The 19,710-nt window shown below is 38.5% G+C and overlaps 3 protein-coding genes across 3 annotated transcripts in view; 2 read left to right on the forward strand and 1 right to left on the reverse strand.

Moving 5' to 3' along the window:
• LOC104742368 (probable inactive receptor kinase At1g48480) lies at nt 8,825-11,292 on the forward strand. The gene is made up of 2 exons (XM_010463367.2): nt 8,825-10,311; nt 10,470-11,292. The coding sequence occupies exons 1-2, from the start codon at nt 8,946-8,948 to the stop codon at nt 11,060-11,062; spliced, it is 1,959 nt and encodes a 652-aa protein (XP_010461669.1). The 5' UTR covers nt 8,825-8,945; the 3' UTR covers nt 11,063-11,292.
• Nucleotides 17,753-18,427, forward strand: LOC104743952. The gene has a single exon (XM_010464979.1). The coding sequence runs from the start codon at nt 17,753-17,755 to the stop codon at nt 18,425-18,427; it is 675 nt and encodes a 224-aa protein (XP_010463281.1).
• Nucleotides 18,547-19,710, reverse strand: part of LOC104743953 (probable serine/threonine protein kinase IRE3) — a 5,223-nt gene continuing 4,059 nt past the window's right edge. The window contains exons 9-10 of the mRNA XM_010464980.2: nt 18,802-18,932; nt 18,547-18,714 (exon numbers count right to left, since the gene is read on the reverse strand). Of these exons, the coding sequence (XP_010463282.1) occupies nt 18,867-18,932 (66 nt within the window). The 3' untranslated portion in view covers nt 18,547-18,714; nt 18,802-18,866. The remainder of the gene's footprint in view (nt 18,715-18,801; nt 18,933-19,710) is intronic.

Consider the following 19,710-nt stretch of genomic DNA (forward strand, 5'->3'; position numbering starts at 1 on the left):
GTAACGTGAATGAACTTGTTTTTCATGCCTGCTCGATCATGTTTCTCTAGCGAGAGCTAGGTATGGAAGTGGTTGAGTCTGAGTATTTTTTGCCAAGAGATTGGATTAACTAAGTTGTGATGTTCATTGAGGGATAGTTTGCTTGTGGTATGTTAAACACTCTGTAGACTAGGATACTCCACCGACATCAATTACTCCCATCCGTAGGACTTCTTTCTCCCTGATTTTTATTGCAATCCTGAGACTGTTTCTTATCTTGCGGTTTCGTTCATGCTTAGACTCGTTTTCGGTTTCACTTATTCTTGTTTGCTTCCTGTCATACATTTTCGTTTCTAGTTCTGTTACTCATTTTCGTTTTGTATTTTGACCATTCTAGGATCGTTAGAAAAATACACTTTTTGAATTGGCTTAACTTGTGACTTATTGATTGCATCTTGATTACTAGCAACATTCCATTTGGATTGACACCTTAAGTACTACAACTACATAAGGTTAATTGAACCTGCTAGGACACACAAAAATCCTAGTATCAATTTGGCGCCGTTGTCATTTGGGATTCGTTTTGCTACATTTAAGATTTCAAGTTTTGCAATATTAAGTTCTATTACCGAGTTGCCACGGTAACATATCAATATCACGAAAACATATCAATATAAAATTTTAGAAAACCAAATCATCTCTATTTAATATTGATATGTTTTCGTGATTGGTCACAATAATGTCAAATTAAATCTCAAAATCCCTTTTAACTTTTAAAGACATTTTAGTTATATTTTACATGTTAATTAGTCTCATTAAGTCATTAATCATTACTATAATATATATTTAAGAACAGATGAATGTAAAACTGGAACAAATATGTATTATGCTTACAACCCTTTTTTATCGGCTATACACATTATCAAGTTGGTCATCCTCTACTTTTAAATGGGACGTAAAGTCTCAAGAAAAAAAAATGGAAAATAATAAACTCCAGGCTCCAGCCATAGTCGGTTTTAAGGAAGAATTTTAAAATAACGCAATTATATAATTATCTATACGTAATCAATTAAAACAAAATTTTATTTTTCCTTTGAGAAACAAATCATAAAGTAGAGTATTGAAGAAGATTATATATTTTTTCTAATAAAAAAGAAGATTATATTTTTGCAAATTAATATGTTTTCATACTAAAAATAGCAAAAAGAATGGTGGATATATATACAAGGTCTATCACTCTTCAGATTTGTATTCTTTTGTTGGAACTGTTCAATGTGACGTACGTTTTTCCGGACTATTTTTCTAGTCTCTTTTCTAAAAGTAGAAATGATAAACTCTCTCTCTATATATATATATATATTAACAGTCTACATACATAAAAACATCATATCAAAAGTTTACTAAGAAAAAAAAAAGAGATATTAAGAAAGACATTTTTTTTTTAAAGATAGACAAAATATAATGGTTAAGACTGTGAAACTTGGTAGCCTCTTCATCACTATGGTCAAACTTGGTAGCCTCTTCATCATTGCGGTCAAACACAATCGACTTAAACAATCCAACCCCAATTCATCTGTGGTTCTGTTCAAATAGCATGGAGCATTTTAGTAGTTAAAGACCTGACTAAAAAAAACTATTAATTTTAGCAAAGGGTGTCAATATATTTCAGGAATACCAAAGATAGAGGGTAACCGACCACATCCGCGGTGTGCTCCTGTACGAATGAAGGCGCCGTCTGGGACATGTAAGGATCCACTGTGCCTACGAATTTGTCAGGGTGAAGATCAAAATGGCCATAAATATGGAAAGTGTAAAGTTACTGCCAAAGAAAGATACTGTGAATGCCGCGAATGCTTTTACTGAACAATGCTTTTACTGAACCATGCTTTCAAAATCTATGGTTTAATTTAATTATATTGATTATTTAATAAGAATCGATGAAGCAATATCGCTGGTTTGGTTACATTGGTGTAATTTTGAAAATGTCGGGTAAAAGTTGTAATCTGACGACATTTCACATGCTCTTGGAATAATATCGGTTTCTAGCTTCTTTTTCATTAATTATTGCATGGTAAATATATCTCTCACACCAGACGCAGACAACACATAAGTAGCATGGGCACCCTACCCAATTCTCATTTAAATCCACCCGTGCACTGATGTGTTTCTTTCGAAACGTCCATGTTTCAAAACAAACCAATGAAGCAAAACTCCCAACATCAAATCGAACCACGAAGGTCCCCACAAAGTAGCAAAGAATTGATTAAGAGCACTATGTGGTTCTAGTATCGTGCATATTCTATCCTTGAGACATTTTTTTTACGAATGATCCTGTTTTTGCTTATGTCTTAAAATAGAAATGTAAATTGTTTATAAACAATACCACATACATAAATATTCCATAAAACAAAAGAAAAAAAAACGAAAAGGACAGTAAAAAGACGGAAAATGGCCAATAAAGTAAAACACTTTTGTGATGATCATCACCATATTGATATTAACAGGTACTAAACATTATAATAACATATGAGTTTCGATTTTTTTAATTGTTTGTCTGCATTTGTGTTTTGAATTTTGATTAAACAATTTACCAAACAATTAACTAGCGATGTTTTGTAAAATGTATAGTTTTTCTTTGAATATATTAATTATAATGAATTTATTAAAATCCAAACAAAATAAGACTTCTTAGGTCAATATTTTCATTCTTCCATGTTATAAAGCCTTGCGAGAGCTCTCGAATTTCAACTTGGAATGTGACGTTAGACTCGTGTTTACGTTCGTTCTACGGTCCTAGCCTAACTTCATTCCCGGGAGTAACGTGTCCGTCGGGAAATCGAAGCTCTGCTACAGAAATCCAGCTGCGAGTTGTTGTTAGAACACAAAATTGCCGTTATCGAGAAGCTCTGGGACAATACGTTGGTTACTGATCTGTTTTTTTTTAGTTTTGATGACTTCCACACAACCCCACCAGATTGATCGACCAGGACAAGGGTTGAGAAAGAGGACGAGAATCCGAGGGTTGCGGTTGAATTGTATAGAGGATTTTGTCTATTTAGCCAGCCATACAACTATCTCGGGGGATCTCTTGTACCAGATTCCAAGATACCAACCATCTACATCCGGCGGCTTTGAAGAGATCGAGTTCAAATATCTCACCAGGGGATACTATATTATCTTCTCCGTATCCGAGCCTCACCACCGTGTAAGACAAGGTAGTACCAAAAAGAAAAAAGGGTAAGGTAGTGAAGAAGAGGAATGTGTAATGAGTTAAACTCATCGTTTGTTCTGCTTTGCTAGTTTTCTCTCTTCAAATCACATATTCTTCTTCTTCTCCTCCTCCTTATTTGGTTAAATTCAAAATCTAAATTAAATTAGCCGACCAAAAATTAAATATGCATCATTTCGACGACTGACTTATTACCATTTCCTTTGTTGATCAATTCCTATACAACACATGTTAAGATATATATATTTAATTTCCACAGTTCACATGGAGAGGCTATCTAGATGAGCAAAGTTAAGATATATGTATTTAATTGAACGATATTATTAAAATCCCGCCCATACGCGGATACTATTAATCCCGCACAAAGCTAATAGAGGTTGCATGCCATATTAGACTTGGGTTAACATTGGCTTATAGCTAGAGCGATCTCATTATAAAAACTGGACGTATCTTGTGGGCAGGTAAAGTCAGTAGATACGTTCACGAAATTCATGTACAATATAACTAAAAAAAACTTCTTGATTGGTCCACATGCACGTATAATTTATCAAACATACATTATATATTAATATATAATATCTGTAAGTCCATGCATGAGCATGACGTATATGCATATTGTATTTTTAATCCGGTATTTCTTCATCACAGTAAGAAAATCAATATAAACGCCAAGGCAAAAAAGTCATTTTTTCTTAAAAGGTTTCAAGAAAAAGTAATTTAATATATGATCTTTTACGATAAAACAATAAAATTATAATTTCTCGAAACTATCTAACAAAAATTCTCTCCAACGACCAATGAAGAATAATTTTTTTTAATTTTATTTTGGTATGGCTTTGGTCTTTCACGAGTAAATGAAAGTTATTATTTCTGGATTTTGGTGAGAAGAAAAGGAGCCAAAAGCACATGAAAATAAAATGTAAGTATTAAATGGTAGTTGTCGTTTCCTTTCGTGTAACGCCCAACCATGTATCCGCAGCACGTTACGACTACCTTCCTTTCTTTGTTGATTTATGTGTGTTAATGATCTAACCTTACCTAACACTACTATTGCAGGGAAACAAAACTATATATTCCCTTGTTAAAATACTAAATTCCAGCAAAATCTGACACATAACCATATACTTTTTTAAAAAGAATTTGCTTACATTTACACGAACAAAATAGAAAATTAAAGAAGAATTTGTTCTTTTTTTTTTCATTACCAGTTTACCACAAAACGATGTAGTATATAAAACTAACAGATCTCATGCAAAAAAACCTAATAAACAGAAAATAAAACGTTACAAATGATATTTGGATCTTATACATAAACTAATTATTGATCATGATAGTCATCATCGACAAAGCATGCATTATTGCATTAGCATTACATGCACTTGAAAAAAGTGATAGTTCTTTCCCTATAACACAAGATATTCAGTTATACCAAATACTAGATGATACTAGCATAAGAGTTTCCATACACTAAACTTTTTGGCTTATAGTTTCTACGTTTGAGATCAAATATATGATAACACTAGAAATCATCCCGTGCTACGCACGGATTTAACTTACATTATTGTTCAATTTTACTATTTTAGTAATTTGGAGATTATTAGTTTTTTTTGTTTACTTAGCAATGGTTATTTTCGATATTTTAAAAATAGACTAATCATATTAATTATTTTTGGGTTCATTTGTTTGAAATTTTTGATTGCATAATAGAGAGTGTTTATGGTTTTTAAATTAATTTGTTTGCACAATATGTTAAATTAATTTTAAGATTTTTTTTAGGTATGTGTTCTCTATTTTACATTTAGGATATAGTTTTGATGGAGTAGGGTTTAGTATTTAGAGTTTAGAATTTAGAATTTAGTCATTTTATACATAGAAAATTGGTATTTTTGAAAATGAACAACATGAAAGGTATTATTGAAAAGTGACATAGGAAAATGAGTTTTTTTGAAAATGTGCTATTTGATACTAAGATTTTTAAAAACATATGATACCAATATACAATAATTAGCATATACTACTCAAAACTATAGAAGTCAAATTAATAATATATAGTATAGAAAAATGCAACTCATACCGTACTATGAGATAAAAAGACATCACAAGCTTAACAACATGGTTTTTTAAGCATATGATAGTAACATACAATTTTTCTTTTTTTATAATAGTTTAAAATACATTTTTTTTCTTAAAGATGAAGACAATAAGTAACTAAATTTACAATAAAGAGACTCATATGCATCGTCCAATACAAAGAAGTATCAACCTTCTTTACCACATGAATGCCCAAAAAAAAAATAGAGATTCTAAAATATAGAAAAGGAACAAAACCTAACATGTTCAACAAATTAAATCATGATAGTTCATTTTTTTCATGATGTAGTAATATTAACACAACTAACAAACACAACAACCTGAAATAAAAATAAAACATGGTTCAAGGCCCGACCCACAGGCCAAGCAAGTGAAGCTAAGGATTAGGGCATCAATTTTTTGGTGTATATTTTAGGCTAAAAGTTTTCAGTCTTTTATGTAGGAAAAAGTAAATTATAAGTTCAGTTATTATTAGTTTTTTTATATATAAGTTCGAAAAAATTTGAAGTTCAAGTTTTATATAAGAAAACAGTATATTATTCATGTAGATATATCCAACTTACGGATGAAATTTTATTAGATTTATGTAAAAACCAATTTCATCTTTTGAATTGTTGGTGAATGATCATTAGATTAATGTTAATTAAACATGTTGTTACTGAGATTTAAAGTAAAATTTAATTTAAAACATTAAAACATTGAATGTGAGCAAGCAAAACCAACTACAATATGGAAATAATGAAAAAAAAATTTATATTACTATTTTTATAATTTAATTCGCAATAATAAAAATGGTTTTGTAAAAAACATTGGCGTATGGCATCCAATATTGTCGGATCGACTCATGGAGAGTAGAAAATACATACATAAACACTCTAATAAATAAATAAATTTGTCAAACATTTTCACATAATTTTTTTCTTTGTAATATTAATGGGAACAACAAACATGGTAACCTGCAAAATAAATTTAAAAGTTATTCAAGAATACCTATTAAAATTTGGAAAATATATAAAAATATATTCTTCATAGGAACCTAATGACTGAAATTAAATAATAATGACTGAAAATTTGTGTTAAAAAGAGAGTAATTAGGGATTGAACTATAATTTTATGGAAAACGGAATGAATTCTACTTTTATGGGAAAAGAATTGGTATGATCTAATGAGGAATAAATGAGTAAGCAGTTATCAAATTACTTACGGAAAACATCTCACTATTAGATAATATAAGATTAAAGGCCAAAAACTAAGCAGGTAGGAAACCAAAAATTTAAACTTTGAGCCAAAGATTTATGAATTGATAAGAGAATTTAGAACACACATAAACATCCCAAAATATAACATAATCTAGAATCATTTCTTGCCCATGAATCATTTATAATATTGAAACCCAGAAATAAATTTTATACATAATTTAGTATCTGTTCTTGCCCATTGAAACCCATATTTACCCATATTAATCATCAGTTTTTTCTAGGACGAAACCACAAACTGATAAATAGTGGCTTTAAATAGAAGATGCTTACAATCGGTTCTTATTGAAAAAGGAAAAAAAGACATGTCGAGAATCTTTTTTTTTATGGGCCAGTCAATTGGGTCAAAATAACAAAATAGGACATATGTTAGATAGATAACACGCCAAGTGTCATCTCCTTAGCAAAAGTTGAGAAAAACCTTCTCATATGATATATCAAAATAAACTATCATCAGTCTTTCCTAGGATGAAAACACAAACTGATAAATGGTAGCTTTAAATAGAAGATGTCTACAGAGCGAGTTTGTTGCTTTCTTTGGCTGGTCTCCCATCAAGTTTTGATGACAAATGTTGAACGGGTTTGGAGGCATTTGAGTGATTCAAGCCTCTGTTCGGTTTGTAGTAGTGGAGAGGAAACAATCCTACAAATGTTGCGGGATTGTCTTGCAATGGTCGGGGTTTGGCAGAGGTTAGTGCCATAGAAACTACTTCCTTCTTTTTTGGAGCCTCGCTGCTGGAGTGGTTGTATGTCAACCTGTCGGATACTGTGGAACAGAATGGTTACTCTTGGGCTACGCTGTTTGCTGGAGCAGTGTGGTGGGGGTGGAAGTGGCGGTGTGGAGATATTTTTGGTGGTTTGGGTAAGTTTCATGATAGAATTCGTTTTCTGAAGGGTTTGGCTGAGGAGACCTATAAGGCTTTCTTAGTCTCGGTGAGTGAGAGGGGAGAAGTGGTTCGAGAAGAACGTTTGATATCATGGTCTCCGCCGCAGGAGGGGTGGTTAAAAATAAATACGGATGGTGCATCACGGGGCAATCCAGGGATGGCATCAGTCGGAGGTGTCTTGCGGGATGTGGAAGGTAATTGGCTCATCGGGTTTGCTCTGAATATCGGGTTCTGTTCCGCACCACTTGCAGAGCTTGGGGTGTTTATTATGGCTTGGTGATGGCTTGGTAGAAGGGATGTACGCGGGTAGATCTTGAGGTGGACTCCGAGCTGGTGGTAGGTTTTTTTACTACAAGGATTAATGATTCTCATCCCCTATCTTTCTTACACCCCAAACTATAGGGTATCCGTATTCGTCATGTGTATAGGGAAGCTAATCGTCTTGCTGACGAATTAGTAAACTATGCTTTTACTCTCCCTTTGGGTTTCATTCGTTGATTGTTAGTCCTGAGTGTGTTCATGGGATTATTTTTGAGGATGTTGTCGGTTGTACTCGGCCACGGTCGGTCCGTTTGTAGTTGTTTTTATTTTTTCTAGTAATATGAGGGGAGCCTAATTTGTCTCCCTCTCTTACCAAAACAAAAAAAATAGAAATGCATATAATTGGTTCTTACTGAAAAAGGAAAAAAAAATGTTGAGAATTTTTTTTTGTTTTATGGACCAGTAGTTACTAGATCCAAAGTAGAAATGAGTTTAGTCATTTAGGTCCAAACAACAAAATAGGAAAGCTGTTACATAGATAACACGATAAGTGTCATCTCCTTAGCAAAGTTGAAAAAAACATTCTCATATTATATAAGATATGCGGATGCGAAACTTAATTATACTATCATCTAAACATAATGGTCCCGGACAGTAGACCAATGTCGAGAATTTTCTTAGACACAAAACAAAACTAAAGAAGTTTTTTTTACCTGTAAAATACAGAGTGGCAGAGACAGACACACAACGAAGAGTTTAATTTAAAGAAAAAAAAAACTTTAATGTAGGCAAATATGGTTGTGAATGTGATCATCTTCTAACATGTTACGGTCCTACCAACTCTCTCTAGTCTCTAGTCTATACCCACCCCTTTTCATTTTTCAAAATTTATATACTACTAATAATTATAACTAACTCCAATCGTATACTCCATAGTTTAATACTATTATTAACTCTGTGAAATGTTCAACTAAACGAGTAGGTAGGTTGCTAAATCATCAGAGAATCTTTCGACGAATGCTAATTAGAGAATTTTGACCAATTTTATTAACATAATGATACTATTAAAAGAGGAAATTGAAGAAAACAAACATGGGAAAAGAGGATTAGGCTGTTGACTGCTTTCGATCCTTTTTACAGCTCTCTTTCTCTCTGTTCTTCTTAATAAAGTTTTCATTTTTAAGCTTTTTCTCTCTTCTTCTTCTTCTTCTTCTTCTTCTGAATCGTCGTCAAAAGAACACAATGCGAGTCTTTCCCAACTCGTCCATGGCGATTTTCTCTGTTTTTCTCTTAACCCTTCTTCTCCTCTCTTTCCCTCTTCCATCAACACAAGACCTCAACGCCGACAGAGTAGCTCTTCTCTCTCTCCGTTCCGCCGTCGGGGGCCGTACGTTTCGCTGGAACATCAAACAAACCTCACCGTGTAACTGGGCCGGCGTCAAATGCGAGAGTAACAGAGTCACGGCCCTCCGTCTCCCCGGCGTTGCTCTCTCCGGCAACATCCCGGAAGGTGTTTTCGGTAACTTAACTCAGCTGCGTACACTCAGCCTTCGTCTCAATGCTCTCTCTGGCTCACTCCCTAACGATCTCAGTACTTCAACAAATCTCCGACACCTTTACTTACAAGGAAACAGATTCTCCGGCGAGATACCTCAAGTTTTGTTCAGTCTTACAAACCTCGTGAGGCTTAATCTCGCTTCCAACAGCTTCACCGGAGAGATCTCTTCTGGTTTCACGAACCTCACGAGGCTCAAGACTCTGTTTTTAGAGAACAACCAACTCTCTGGTTCCATCCTTGACTTAGATTTACCGTTGGTTCAGTTCAACGTCTCGAATAACTTGTTGAACGGATCTATACCTAAGAATCTGCAGAGGTTTGAGTCTGATTCGTTTCTCCAGACTTCACTTTGTGGCAAACCGCTTAAACTTTGCCCTAATGAAGAAACTGTACCGAGCCAGCCTTCTTCTGGTGGAAACAGAACACCTCCAAGTGTTGAAGGAAGTATGGAGAAGAAGAAAAAAAGCAAATTATCCGGTGGAGCTATTGCCGGAATTGTGATCGGATGTGTTGCTGGTTTCACTTTGATTGTTTTTATACTAATGGTGCTCTGCCGGAAAAAGGGTAACGAGAGATCAAGAGCTGTTGACATTTCAACTATCAAACAGCAAGAAACTGAGGTTCCCGGCGATAAAGAAGCGGCGGATAACAGAAATGTCTACTCGGTGTCGGCGGCTGCAGCTGCGGCGATGACAGGAAACTCAAAAGCTGGAGAAGTTAACGGTCCAGCTACGAAGAAGCTTGTGTTCTTCGGTAACGCGACTAAAGTTTTCGATCTTGAAGACTTGCTGAGAGCTTCAGCGGAGGTTTTGGGGAAAGGAACGTTTGGGACGGCGTATAAGGCGGTGCTTGACGCGGTGACGGTTGTTGCGGTGAAGAGGCTGAAGGATGTGATGATGGCTGATAAAGAGTTTAGGGAGAAGATTGAATTGGTTGGTGCGATGGATCATGAGAACTTGGTGCCACTGAGAGCTTACTATTTCAGCAGAGATGAGAAGCTTCTTGTCTATGACTACATGCCTATGGGAAGCTTATCAGCTCTCTTACATGGTGAGTTTACTTCAAAAACATTCAATAAGCTTCATCTAGGAATCTTGAAGATTTAATTTGCATTTACAATAGCTTTAGTGCTTAGCTCAATTGAATTAGCATTGGGTGTTTTGCTCTGTTTAGTTTAGTTTCTATAATTGTCTTTTCTCTGTTTACAGGAAACAGAGGAGCGGGAAGGAGTCCACTAAACTGGGACGTCCGATCACGAATTGCTATTGGTGCAGCTCGTGGGTTAGACTACCTTCACTCACAAGGCACTACGACCTCTCACGGCAACGTCAAATCCTCAAACATCCTCTTAACAAAATCCCACCATGCTAAAATCTCAGACTTTGGCTTATCCCAGCTCGTTGGATCATCAGCAACAAATCCAAACCGTGCTACGGGTTACCGTGCGCCAGAAGTAACCGATCCAAAACGCGTGTCCCAGAAGGGTGACGTGTTCAGTTTCGGAGTTGTGTTGCTTGAGCTGATCACGGGTAAAGCTCCTTCGAACTCGGTGATGAACGAGGAAGGAGTTGATTTGCCGAGATGGGTCAAATCGGTTGCGAGGGATGAGTGGAGGAGAGAGGTTTTCGACTCCGAGTTGCTTAGCTTGGCGACGAAGGAAGAAGAGATGATGGCGGAGATGGTGCAGCTGGGACTTGAGTGTACGTCACAGCATCCAGACCAGAGGCCGGAGATGTCGGAAGTTGTTAGGAAGATGGAGAATTTGCGACCTTATTCAGACCAAGTTGACGAAGCTGATTAAGTAAAAAATGTTTAATTGTTGAAAAATTTAATTATTTAATTTTAATGAAATGGTTGGGGGGAAAAAACAGAAATGAAGGGTTTTTAATTTAATTTTTAAACTTTTGACCCTACTTGTCAAAAAAGGAGAAGGGTTTTAGTGGTTAACTCTGCTGGCAATTGAAGTTGTGTGTGTTTGGGGGTGAAGGATTTGGTGGTGATTTTTGTAATTATTGCTGTTGCTTCTCTTTTCTTAAATCTACTTTTCTAAATGGTTGCTAATCATTTTGTCTCTTATGTTATAATCATATTCGTGACTTCATATCGTAATGTAAAGTTGTGTATAGTGGCAAACGCAGTTGGTCAGTGTTTTGTGAAAATGATGTAGTCAGTTTGTCGAACAAAAATACAAAACTGTTTGGATTTAAAATATTTTATTGGTTGGCCACTTGTTGATCGCCCTTTTTCGGCAGATTTGATGCGTTTGATAGGTTTGTTGTACACTTTAGCTTTATCCACCAGAGAATAGTGTTATATCCGAAAACAAAATTTGATCATTCGAAATGAAAAATTAGTTTAAGATTAGTTGTTTAGGTTTCGCCTGTTTAGCACTTGTTCAGCTTATTTATGGTGTGGTGGAAGTTATGTGTAATTTTATGATACCAATATATTAGTTTCGTCAACATCTTTTGCTATCACAGAGACCCACATCCAATTTTAGTACCGATGGAGAGAGCTAATTATACCCGAAATAAAACACTTAACACATGATCTATAGAATGAATGAATCAACCAAATTTGCTATTAGTGAAATGAGGACAACTCTTCAATTAAGTATACCGATTTTGGAATAATTTGTTTTTTTTTTCTCGTTCACAAAACCACTCCTATGAGTGAAGAAGAAAGGTTGGCTAGCAAACATTGGCAGCTTTATGAGTAAAGCATTTAATGCAAAAGGTTTAAATAGGTAGGAATGGGTGCAACTGTAACAGTACTAAGGCTGCTATAATTGTATGACTCTTTTTAGAGAGGTCCCAAAGGTACACACATGATATTAGAGGGGAGGGACCATAAAGAGAGAGAGAGAAGATAAGAGGACATTGAGAGACATATGATTCAAATATATGAGCAACCCCCAAATAGGGTTTATGAAAGGGTCCTTTGTATAGACGTGGTCTCTTACACCTACATTTGCGGTTAATGCGGCTGCTAATTGCCTACATTTTTAAAAAACCGCAAACGCAATGGCTAACTGTGTATGGGTTTAAGAAGTTTGGACTGTGTCCATCAATTATGATAGGTCTTAAAACTTTGGTTTGGAAATGGTATCTCTCGTTCAGAATCTAACAAAAATATGCTAAAAGAGACAAATTGAGAATATTTAATAATGAACATTGACATCCCTTTTCACTCGGTTTACTTAAGACAACATTTCACAACCTTGAGACAATTGACGATTGACGATCATTATCGATTTGCGTGTCAAGAGAGTTTTAGGCGATTGACGATCTCTTCATAAACCACCGCCGGAGTTCGGCCTCACGCCGTTCGCCGAGAATTCCCCTTTCTCCCTCCTCTTTCCTTTCTTGTTTCGTTTTTCTTCATTCTCCTTAAAGATGTTGGATCCCCCAGATCCACGAGTTCCTCCTAGTTCTACATCGCCCTCAGCCTTAGATCCAGATCTACCTTCTTGTTCAGATCCAGATCTACCTGCTAGCTCAGATACGGTTCCTCCTCAGCTACCCTCGCTTTCGGGCCCGAACTCGCAACATCTCCCCAACTCCTCCTCCAGCCAGACTCAAGCAGAACGTTTCAAGGCCTCATTAAGAAACCTCAAGAAGATTGACTCGCCGGTAACGATGGAAGATGGAATTCTGGTGGTTCAAGCTCCTGCCTCGATCTTACTCAAGACCGCAGATCAATGGAAGGGTCACATTGCGACAAACTTTCATGGTCTGATTCCTCCCTCGGCAAAAATATACTCAGATCTCAACCCCGTTTGGGGAAAATATGGAAACATCACCATTCGTCAGGTTTCGGATACCTCTTGCCTCATATTGATTCTCTGTGTGAAGACTAGGGATTGGGTCTTACAGGTAGGATATTGGCAAGCTGGGAACTGTGCAGTCCATGTCTATCCGTGGTCGATTGATGCCTCCCTTCAGGTACAAGAACTCTCTACGGTGCCAACTTGGGCAGTGTTGCACAATGTCCCGCCTCAAATGTATTCGTTCTCAGGAATAAGCGTAATCGCAAGTGCTATTGGAGAGCCTCTGCACACCGAGAAATCGAGGCTGGATCCTTATTATCTTGGTAACACCAAAGTAAAGGTGGAAATCTCGCTTGATAAGTCACCTCCTACAACGATCATTGTTAGGGACGAGCTCATGAATTCTGTCAAAGTTCACGTATCTTACCCACGCTTGCCTCTGAAGTGCTGTAATTGTAACAGGTTTGGACACTTGTTGAACAGATGTCCAAAGCCTCTTATGAAGAAGAAGGTTGTGATGGATCGTAAGAGTGGTTTTTCGGCTGGTGGAACTGCAACAACTAACACGACAATTTCGCTAGGTTCAGGGACAGGGACTATCACGGAACCAGAGAAGTTGGAGTCTGAAGGAAAGGCTGCCTCAGTGCCTTCCCCTGTTAAGCCCCCAGATCATCCCCGCGCCCTGGAGATGGGAGGTTCTTCTAGCGGGTTAGTGAAGGGGAGAAGTAGTAGTACTCCTCCGGTACAGAGAGCTGAGAGATCTGCAAGGTTTGAATCTGTATCAGGTCCTACTCCGGATATAGTTGCGGGTTGGTTGAAGGAGTTGGAATCAGAGAAGATTTTGACCTTGAAGGATCAAATTCAGGAACCGCCTTTTGAGAATCATCAAGCGGTTTTGCCACTACAGAATCAGTGGGTTGAAGTTGGTTCTAAGAGAAAGAATAAGGGTAAGAAGACGCAGAGTGTTGCAGACACGCCCGTTGGGTTCCCGGGGGCGTTGAGTGCTCGGAAGTTTGCTAAAATGGAGACTAAGAAGCAATTTGGGTCTCAGAGAGGTGAGGATAAGCTTCAGTTTAGGAAGCCGTGTCCAGAGAAGTACAGGATTTCTCCTCCTGCATCAGATTCTCAGCCTAATCGGGGTAGTTCCCCGGTTAGTGACTGCTAATCCTTGAAAGAGCATAGCNACTCAGAGAGGTGAGGATAAGCTTCAGTTTAGGAAGCCGTGTCCAGAGAAGTACAGGATTTCTCGGGGTAGTTCCCCGGTTAGTGACTGCTAATCCTTGAAAGAGCATAGCTCTACCTTCACTTTTGGGTTATAGATGACGAAGGTTTTTTGTTGGAATATAAGAGGTTTAAACAGCTTCTCGAGACAACGCTTTGTTAGAAGTTGGATGTCTAAAAATAAACCAGTTCTGGGTAGTCTTTTGGAGACGCATGTCTCGGAGGAGAATGCGGATCAAATTTTTCGGGCTTCCTTTCCAGGGTGGAGAGGAGATTATAACTACCAGTTTGCGGAGAATGGCAGAATTTGGGTGGTCTGGGACCCATCGGTGTCTGTCATTTGTTATTACAAGTCAGCTCAGGTTATGTTATGCGGAGTCTTCATTCCGGAATCGAAAGAAAGTTTTGCAGTAGCTTTTGTATATGGTTATAACACCTTGCTTCAGAGACGGGACCTCTGGGAAGATATCACAACAATAGCTAGTAACTCTCCTGCCAAGGATTTTCCTCTGATGATTATGGGAGATTTCAACCAGATCTTAACAGCTAATGAGCACTATTCTCTACTTCCCCATCCTCTGCCTCTAGCGGGTATGTCGGAGTTCGGTCGATGTCTCGAGGATAATGGNTGAAAGAAAGTTTTGCAGTAGCTTTTGTATATGGTTATAACACCTTGCTTCAGAGACGGGACCTCTAGGAAGATATCATAACAATAACTAGTAACTCTCCTACCAAGGATTTTCCTCTGATGATTATGGGAGATTTCAACCAGATCTTAACAGCTAATGAGCAATATTCTCTACTTCCCCATCCCTTGCCTCTAGCGGGTATGTCGGAGTTCGGTCGATGTCTCGAGGATAATGGTTTGTCAGACTTGTCGAGTCGAGGAGCCTTTTATACGTGGAAGAATAACCAACCCAATGATCCAGTGTTGAGGAAGTTAGACAGGGTTTTGGTGAGTGATAAGTAGAGAGACTCTTTCCCGGAAGCTATAGACAGTTTTGATCCCCCGGGAGATTCAGATCATTCTCCTGCTTTGGTGTATNGATGATCCAGTGTTGAGGAAGTTAGACAGGGTTTTGGTGAGTGATAAGTATAAAGACTCTTTCCCGGAAGCTATAGTCAGTTTTGATCCCCCGGGAGATTCAGATCATTCTCCTGCTTTGGTGTATACATCCTCTCATATTCAGAATAGTAAGAAATCTTTCAAATATTTCTCCTTCCTGTCCACTCATCCAAGTTTCAAGGAGGTGATCGATGCAGCTTGGTCTGAGGAAATTGGGGTAGGCTCCGCTCTATTTATTTTGGCTCAGAGATTAAAGGTAGTTAAAGCAGCTTGTAAACAGTTGAACAGGGTTGGTTTTAGCAATATACAACAAAGAACCAAAGAAGCCTTGGATCACCTTGAGTCCATTCAAGCTGAGTTACTGAGATTGCCATCGGATACTCTTTTCATAGAGGAGTTTGTAGCTCGACAGAAATGGAACTTCTTTGCAGCTGCTCAGGAATCTTTCTACAGACAGAAGTCTAGGGTGCGGTGGTTGGCTGAAGGGGATGCTAACACAGCTTTCTTCTTCAAGTCAGTTATTGCTAATCAAGGTAGAAACTGCATCAAGTTCTTAAGAGGGGAGGATGGAGATTTGATTTTTAATCTGGATCAAATTAAGGATCTCCTTGTATCATACTATCAGAGACTCCTAGGCTCTAAAAACGCGGAAGTGCATCCCTTATCCGTAAGTGGGATTAGAGACCTGGTTTCCTTTAGGTGTTCTCCCGACTTGGCAGCTCAGTTGGTGACCATTCCCTCGTTGGGTGATATAAGGCGTACTATCGTCTCAATGCCTAAGTCAAAAGCTTCGGGCCCTGATGGTTTTCCTGTGGAGTTTTTATGGGAAGCATGGGATATAGTGGGGCGAGAGGTTGTGGAAGCTGTCCAAGTTTTTTTCACCTCCGGTCACCTCCCACGGTACTTCAATGCCACCGCCATTACTCTCATTCCATAAGTTCAAGGAGCCGACTCCATTCCTTTGTTCAGACCGATATCCTGCTGTAATATTGTCTATAAGATTATAGCGAGGCTCCTCAAGCAGAAATTGAAGCTCTTCATTGCGGATGCTGTACAAGGGAACCATGTAGGGTTTGTTCAGGGTCGACATCTTTGTGAGAATGTCCTTCTGGCTTCTGAGTTAGTTCACAACTTTCATGAGGATGGTCCTACTACCAGAGGGTGTCTCCAGGTTGATCTTGCTGAAGCATATGATAATCTGGATTGGAAGTTCTTGCTTAATATTTTGGTGGCCATCGACCTCCCTCCTCAATTTATAGGGTGGCTCAAAGAGTGTTATACTAACCCTCTCGTTCAGTATAGCTTTCAATGGTGAACTCATAGGATTCTTCCCAGGCAAAAAAGGACTTCGTTAAGGAGACCCTCTCTCGTCCCTGTTATTTGTTCTTGCAATGGATGTTCTTGCTAAGAAACTGGATAAAGGAGCTCTCGATGGTTGTTTTGGACTGCATCCTCTCTGTCTAGCTCCTGTGATCACTCACTTGAGCTTTGCAGATGACATCTTCATTTTTTTCGACGGTCAGCAATCATCTTTGGACGGTATTCTGGAAATCCTTGAGGAATTCAGGATTGAATCAGGGTTGGGGATCAACAGGACTAAGACAACGTGGTTTTTGGACAGTGGAGACTTTAACGCTAACCAGACAGTGGCCAACAACTCGGGTTTTGCTCAAGGGTCCTTTCCATTAAAGTATCTAGGGGTTCCTTTATCCACCAAAAAGATGTCCCCGCAAGACTACCAGCCTCTCTTAGATTAACTCATGGCAAGATTCAACTCCTGGACAGTTAAGCGTTTGTCCTTTGCGGGCAGGCTACAATTGATCCAGTCCGTAATCTACTCTATTATCTCCTTTTGGGCATCAATATTCATTCTACCTAACTCGGTAATGGAGAAGATTGAGTCTCTGTGTAATGCATTCTTATGGAAAGGATCTCTAGACTCGGCAAGAGGAGCTAAAGTGTGTTGGGATTCTGTATGTACTCCGAAGGTGTGTGGAGGTTTGGGTTTAAAACGTCTAGCCCACTGGAACAAGATTTTGGGACTTAAACTCATCTGGTTAATCTTCGCAAATGGTGGTTCCTTGTGGGTGTCTTGGGTGAGGAGACATTTAATTCGCAACCACTGTTTTTGGGAGCTAAGTAGACCAGTTACAGGAAGTTGGATCTGGAGGAGTCTCTGCAAGCTTCGACCCTTGGCTCGACCTTTCATCGTTTGCGAACTTGCTTCTGGTATAACTTGCAAGTTTTGGACTGATAACTGGACATCTCTAGGTCCTCTGATAAATATCACGGGTCTCTCTGGACCCAGAGTATAGGGGTTACCTGTCTCAGCGGTTGTTGTGGATGCTGTCTACCAAGGACAGTGGTGGATCTCCAATTCTCGAAGTCGGAATCCCATCATTCAACTGCTACAAGCTTGCCTCCCGTCCCCTCCAATGACTACATCTATAGACGAAGCTACAGATGATCGGTTCCTTTGGAAAATAGGTCATGCTCCAGCTTCAGATGTCTTCTCAACTTCGGCTACTTGGGATTACCTATACCCTGAGGGTACGAAAGTGGATTGGTATGAATCAGTGTGGATCAAAGGGAGAATTCCCAAACATTCTTTCATAGCATGGCTCAACGCAAGAGACCGACTCCTCACAAGGGACAAGCTGATAAGGTGGGGGTTGTCAGTTCCCTCACACTGTCTCCTCTGCAGTAACCATGCCGAATCTCGTCAGCATCTGTTCTTCGATTGCTCCTACTCCGGTGAATTGTGGCAGTACTTTCTCGATAAAGCTCACTTATCCTCCCCATCATGTTTTGAGGATAAATTAAGGTGGTTAAAAAACCCTGTTAGGGACAGGAACATCGCTCAGATACTTCGCCTTGCCTTTCAAGCTTCGGTGTATCTTATATGGAGGGAACGTAACTCAAGACTTCACTCTGCCGTCTCAAAACCAGTATCGCTGTTGTTATTGGAAGTCAAGAACATTCTCAGAATCCACTTGGGACATCTCACTCAAACAAAGGACTATCCCTCCGGCTCCCACTCTCTTGATCACTTGGTTTGGAGTGTTTCACTGATGATGTGGTATCTTATCTCTGTAACTTTCTCGGTGTAGGTGTTACTCGTTTCAGGAGGCATCGTTGTATGTTTCAGTCTCTTGGTTAATGAAAGTAAGGTTTTTTTTTTTTTTAAAAAAAAAAAAAAAAAAAAAAAAAAAAAAAAAAAACATTTCACTACCTTCTGTGAAGGTGGAAAGCAATAGTCTCAGATCATGTACATAAATATGTTAAACCACAAATCCAAACAAATATCAAACCGCAAAACACCAATAAACCACATGTGCGGTTGTGCGCTGTACGATCAAATAGTGTTTTCCTTTTGCTTTTGTTTTTCTTCCGGTCTCTGCATCAGAAAGAGAAAGAGTTAACTCAACAAAAATCAGATAGTTATGGATACCACAAATTTAGTAATCAATGATGACTGACTTACATGGACAGAATAATAAGTTATGTTCATTTGTTTGCTGCTATCTTCGATGCGAACTTGGTTGGGTTTCATCTTTCATCTTTGTGACCTTTGGACATCAGATCATAGTTGATAAATGCCAGCTGCGAGAGGTTCTTCAGACCATAAAAAAAGCGAGTCAGAACACTAAAATTGGTTCTTCTCTCTTGAGAATACCATTTTCAAATGCTACTTGAATCACTTGCCATAATGGTACAAATTACAAGCCAGTTACTGACTTGATTTAGGTAGAAGCACAGCCCACAAGTTCATAACCTAGCAGTTTATAGCCTCAACCCAAACTCGGATCTATAGCCGAAGGATTCTGCAAGTCNAATATCACGGGTCTCTCTGGACCCAGAGTATAGGGGTTACCTGTCTCAGCGGTTGTTGTGGATGCTGTCTACCAAGGACAGTGGTGGATCTCCAATTCTCGAAGTCGGAATCCCATCATTCAACTGCTACAAGCTTGCCTCCCGTCCCCTCCAATGACTACATCTATAGACGAAGCTACAGATGATCGGTTCCTTTGGAAAATAGGTCATGCTCCAGCTTCAGATGTCTTCTCAACTTCGGCTACTTGGGATTACCTATACCCTGAGGGTACGAAAGTGGATTGGTATGAATCAGTGTGGATCAAAGGGAGAATTCCCAAACATTCTTTCATAGCATGGCTCAACGCAAGAGACCGACTCCTCACAAGGGACAAGCTGATAAGGTGGGGGTTGTCAGTTCCCTCACACTGTCTCCTCTGCAGTAACCATGCCGAATCTCGTCAGCATCTGTTCTTCGATTGCTCCTACTCCGGTGAATTGTGGCAGTACTTTCTCGATAAAGCTCACTTATCCTCCCCATCATGTTTTGAGGATAGATTAAGGTGGTTAAAAAACCCTG

Source organism: Camelina sativa, chromosome 14 (genome assembly GCF_000633955.1).
Source record: "Camelina sativa cultivar DH55 chromosome 14, Cs, whole genome shotgun sequence".
Classification (NCBI taxonomy): Eukaryota; Viridiplantae; Streptophyta; class Magnoliopsida; order Brassicales; family Brassicaceae; genus Camelina; species Camelina sativa.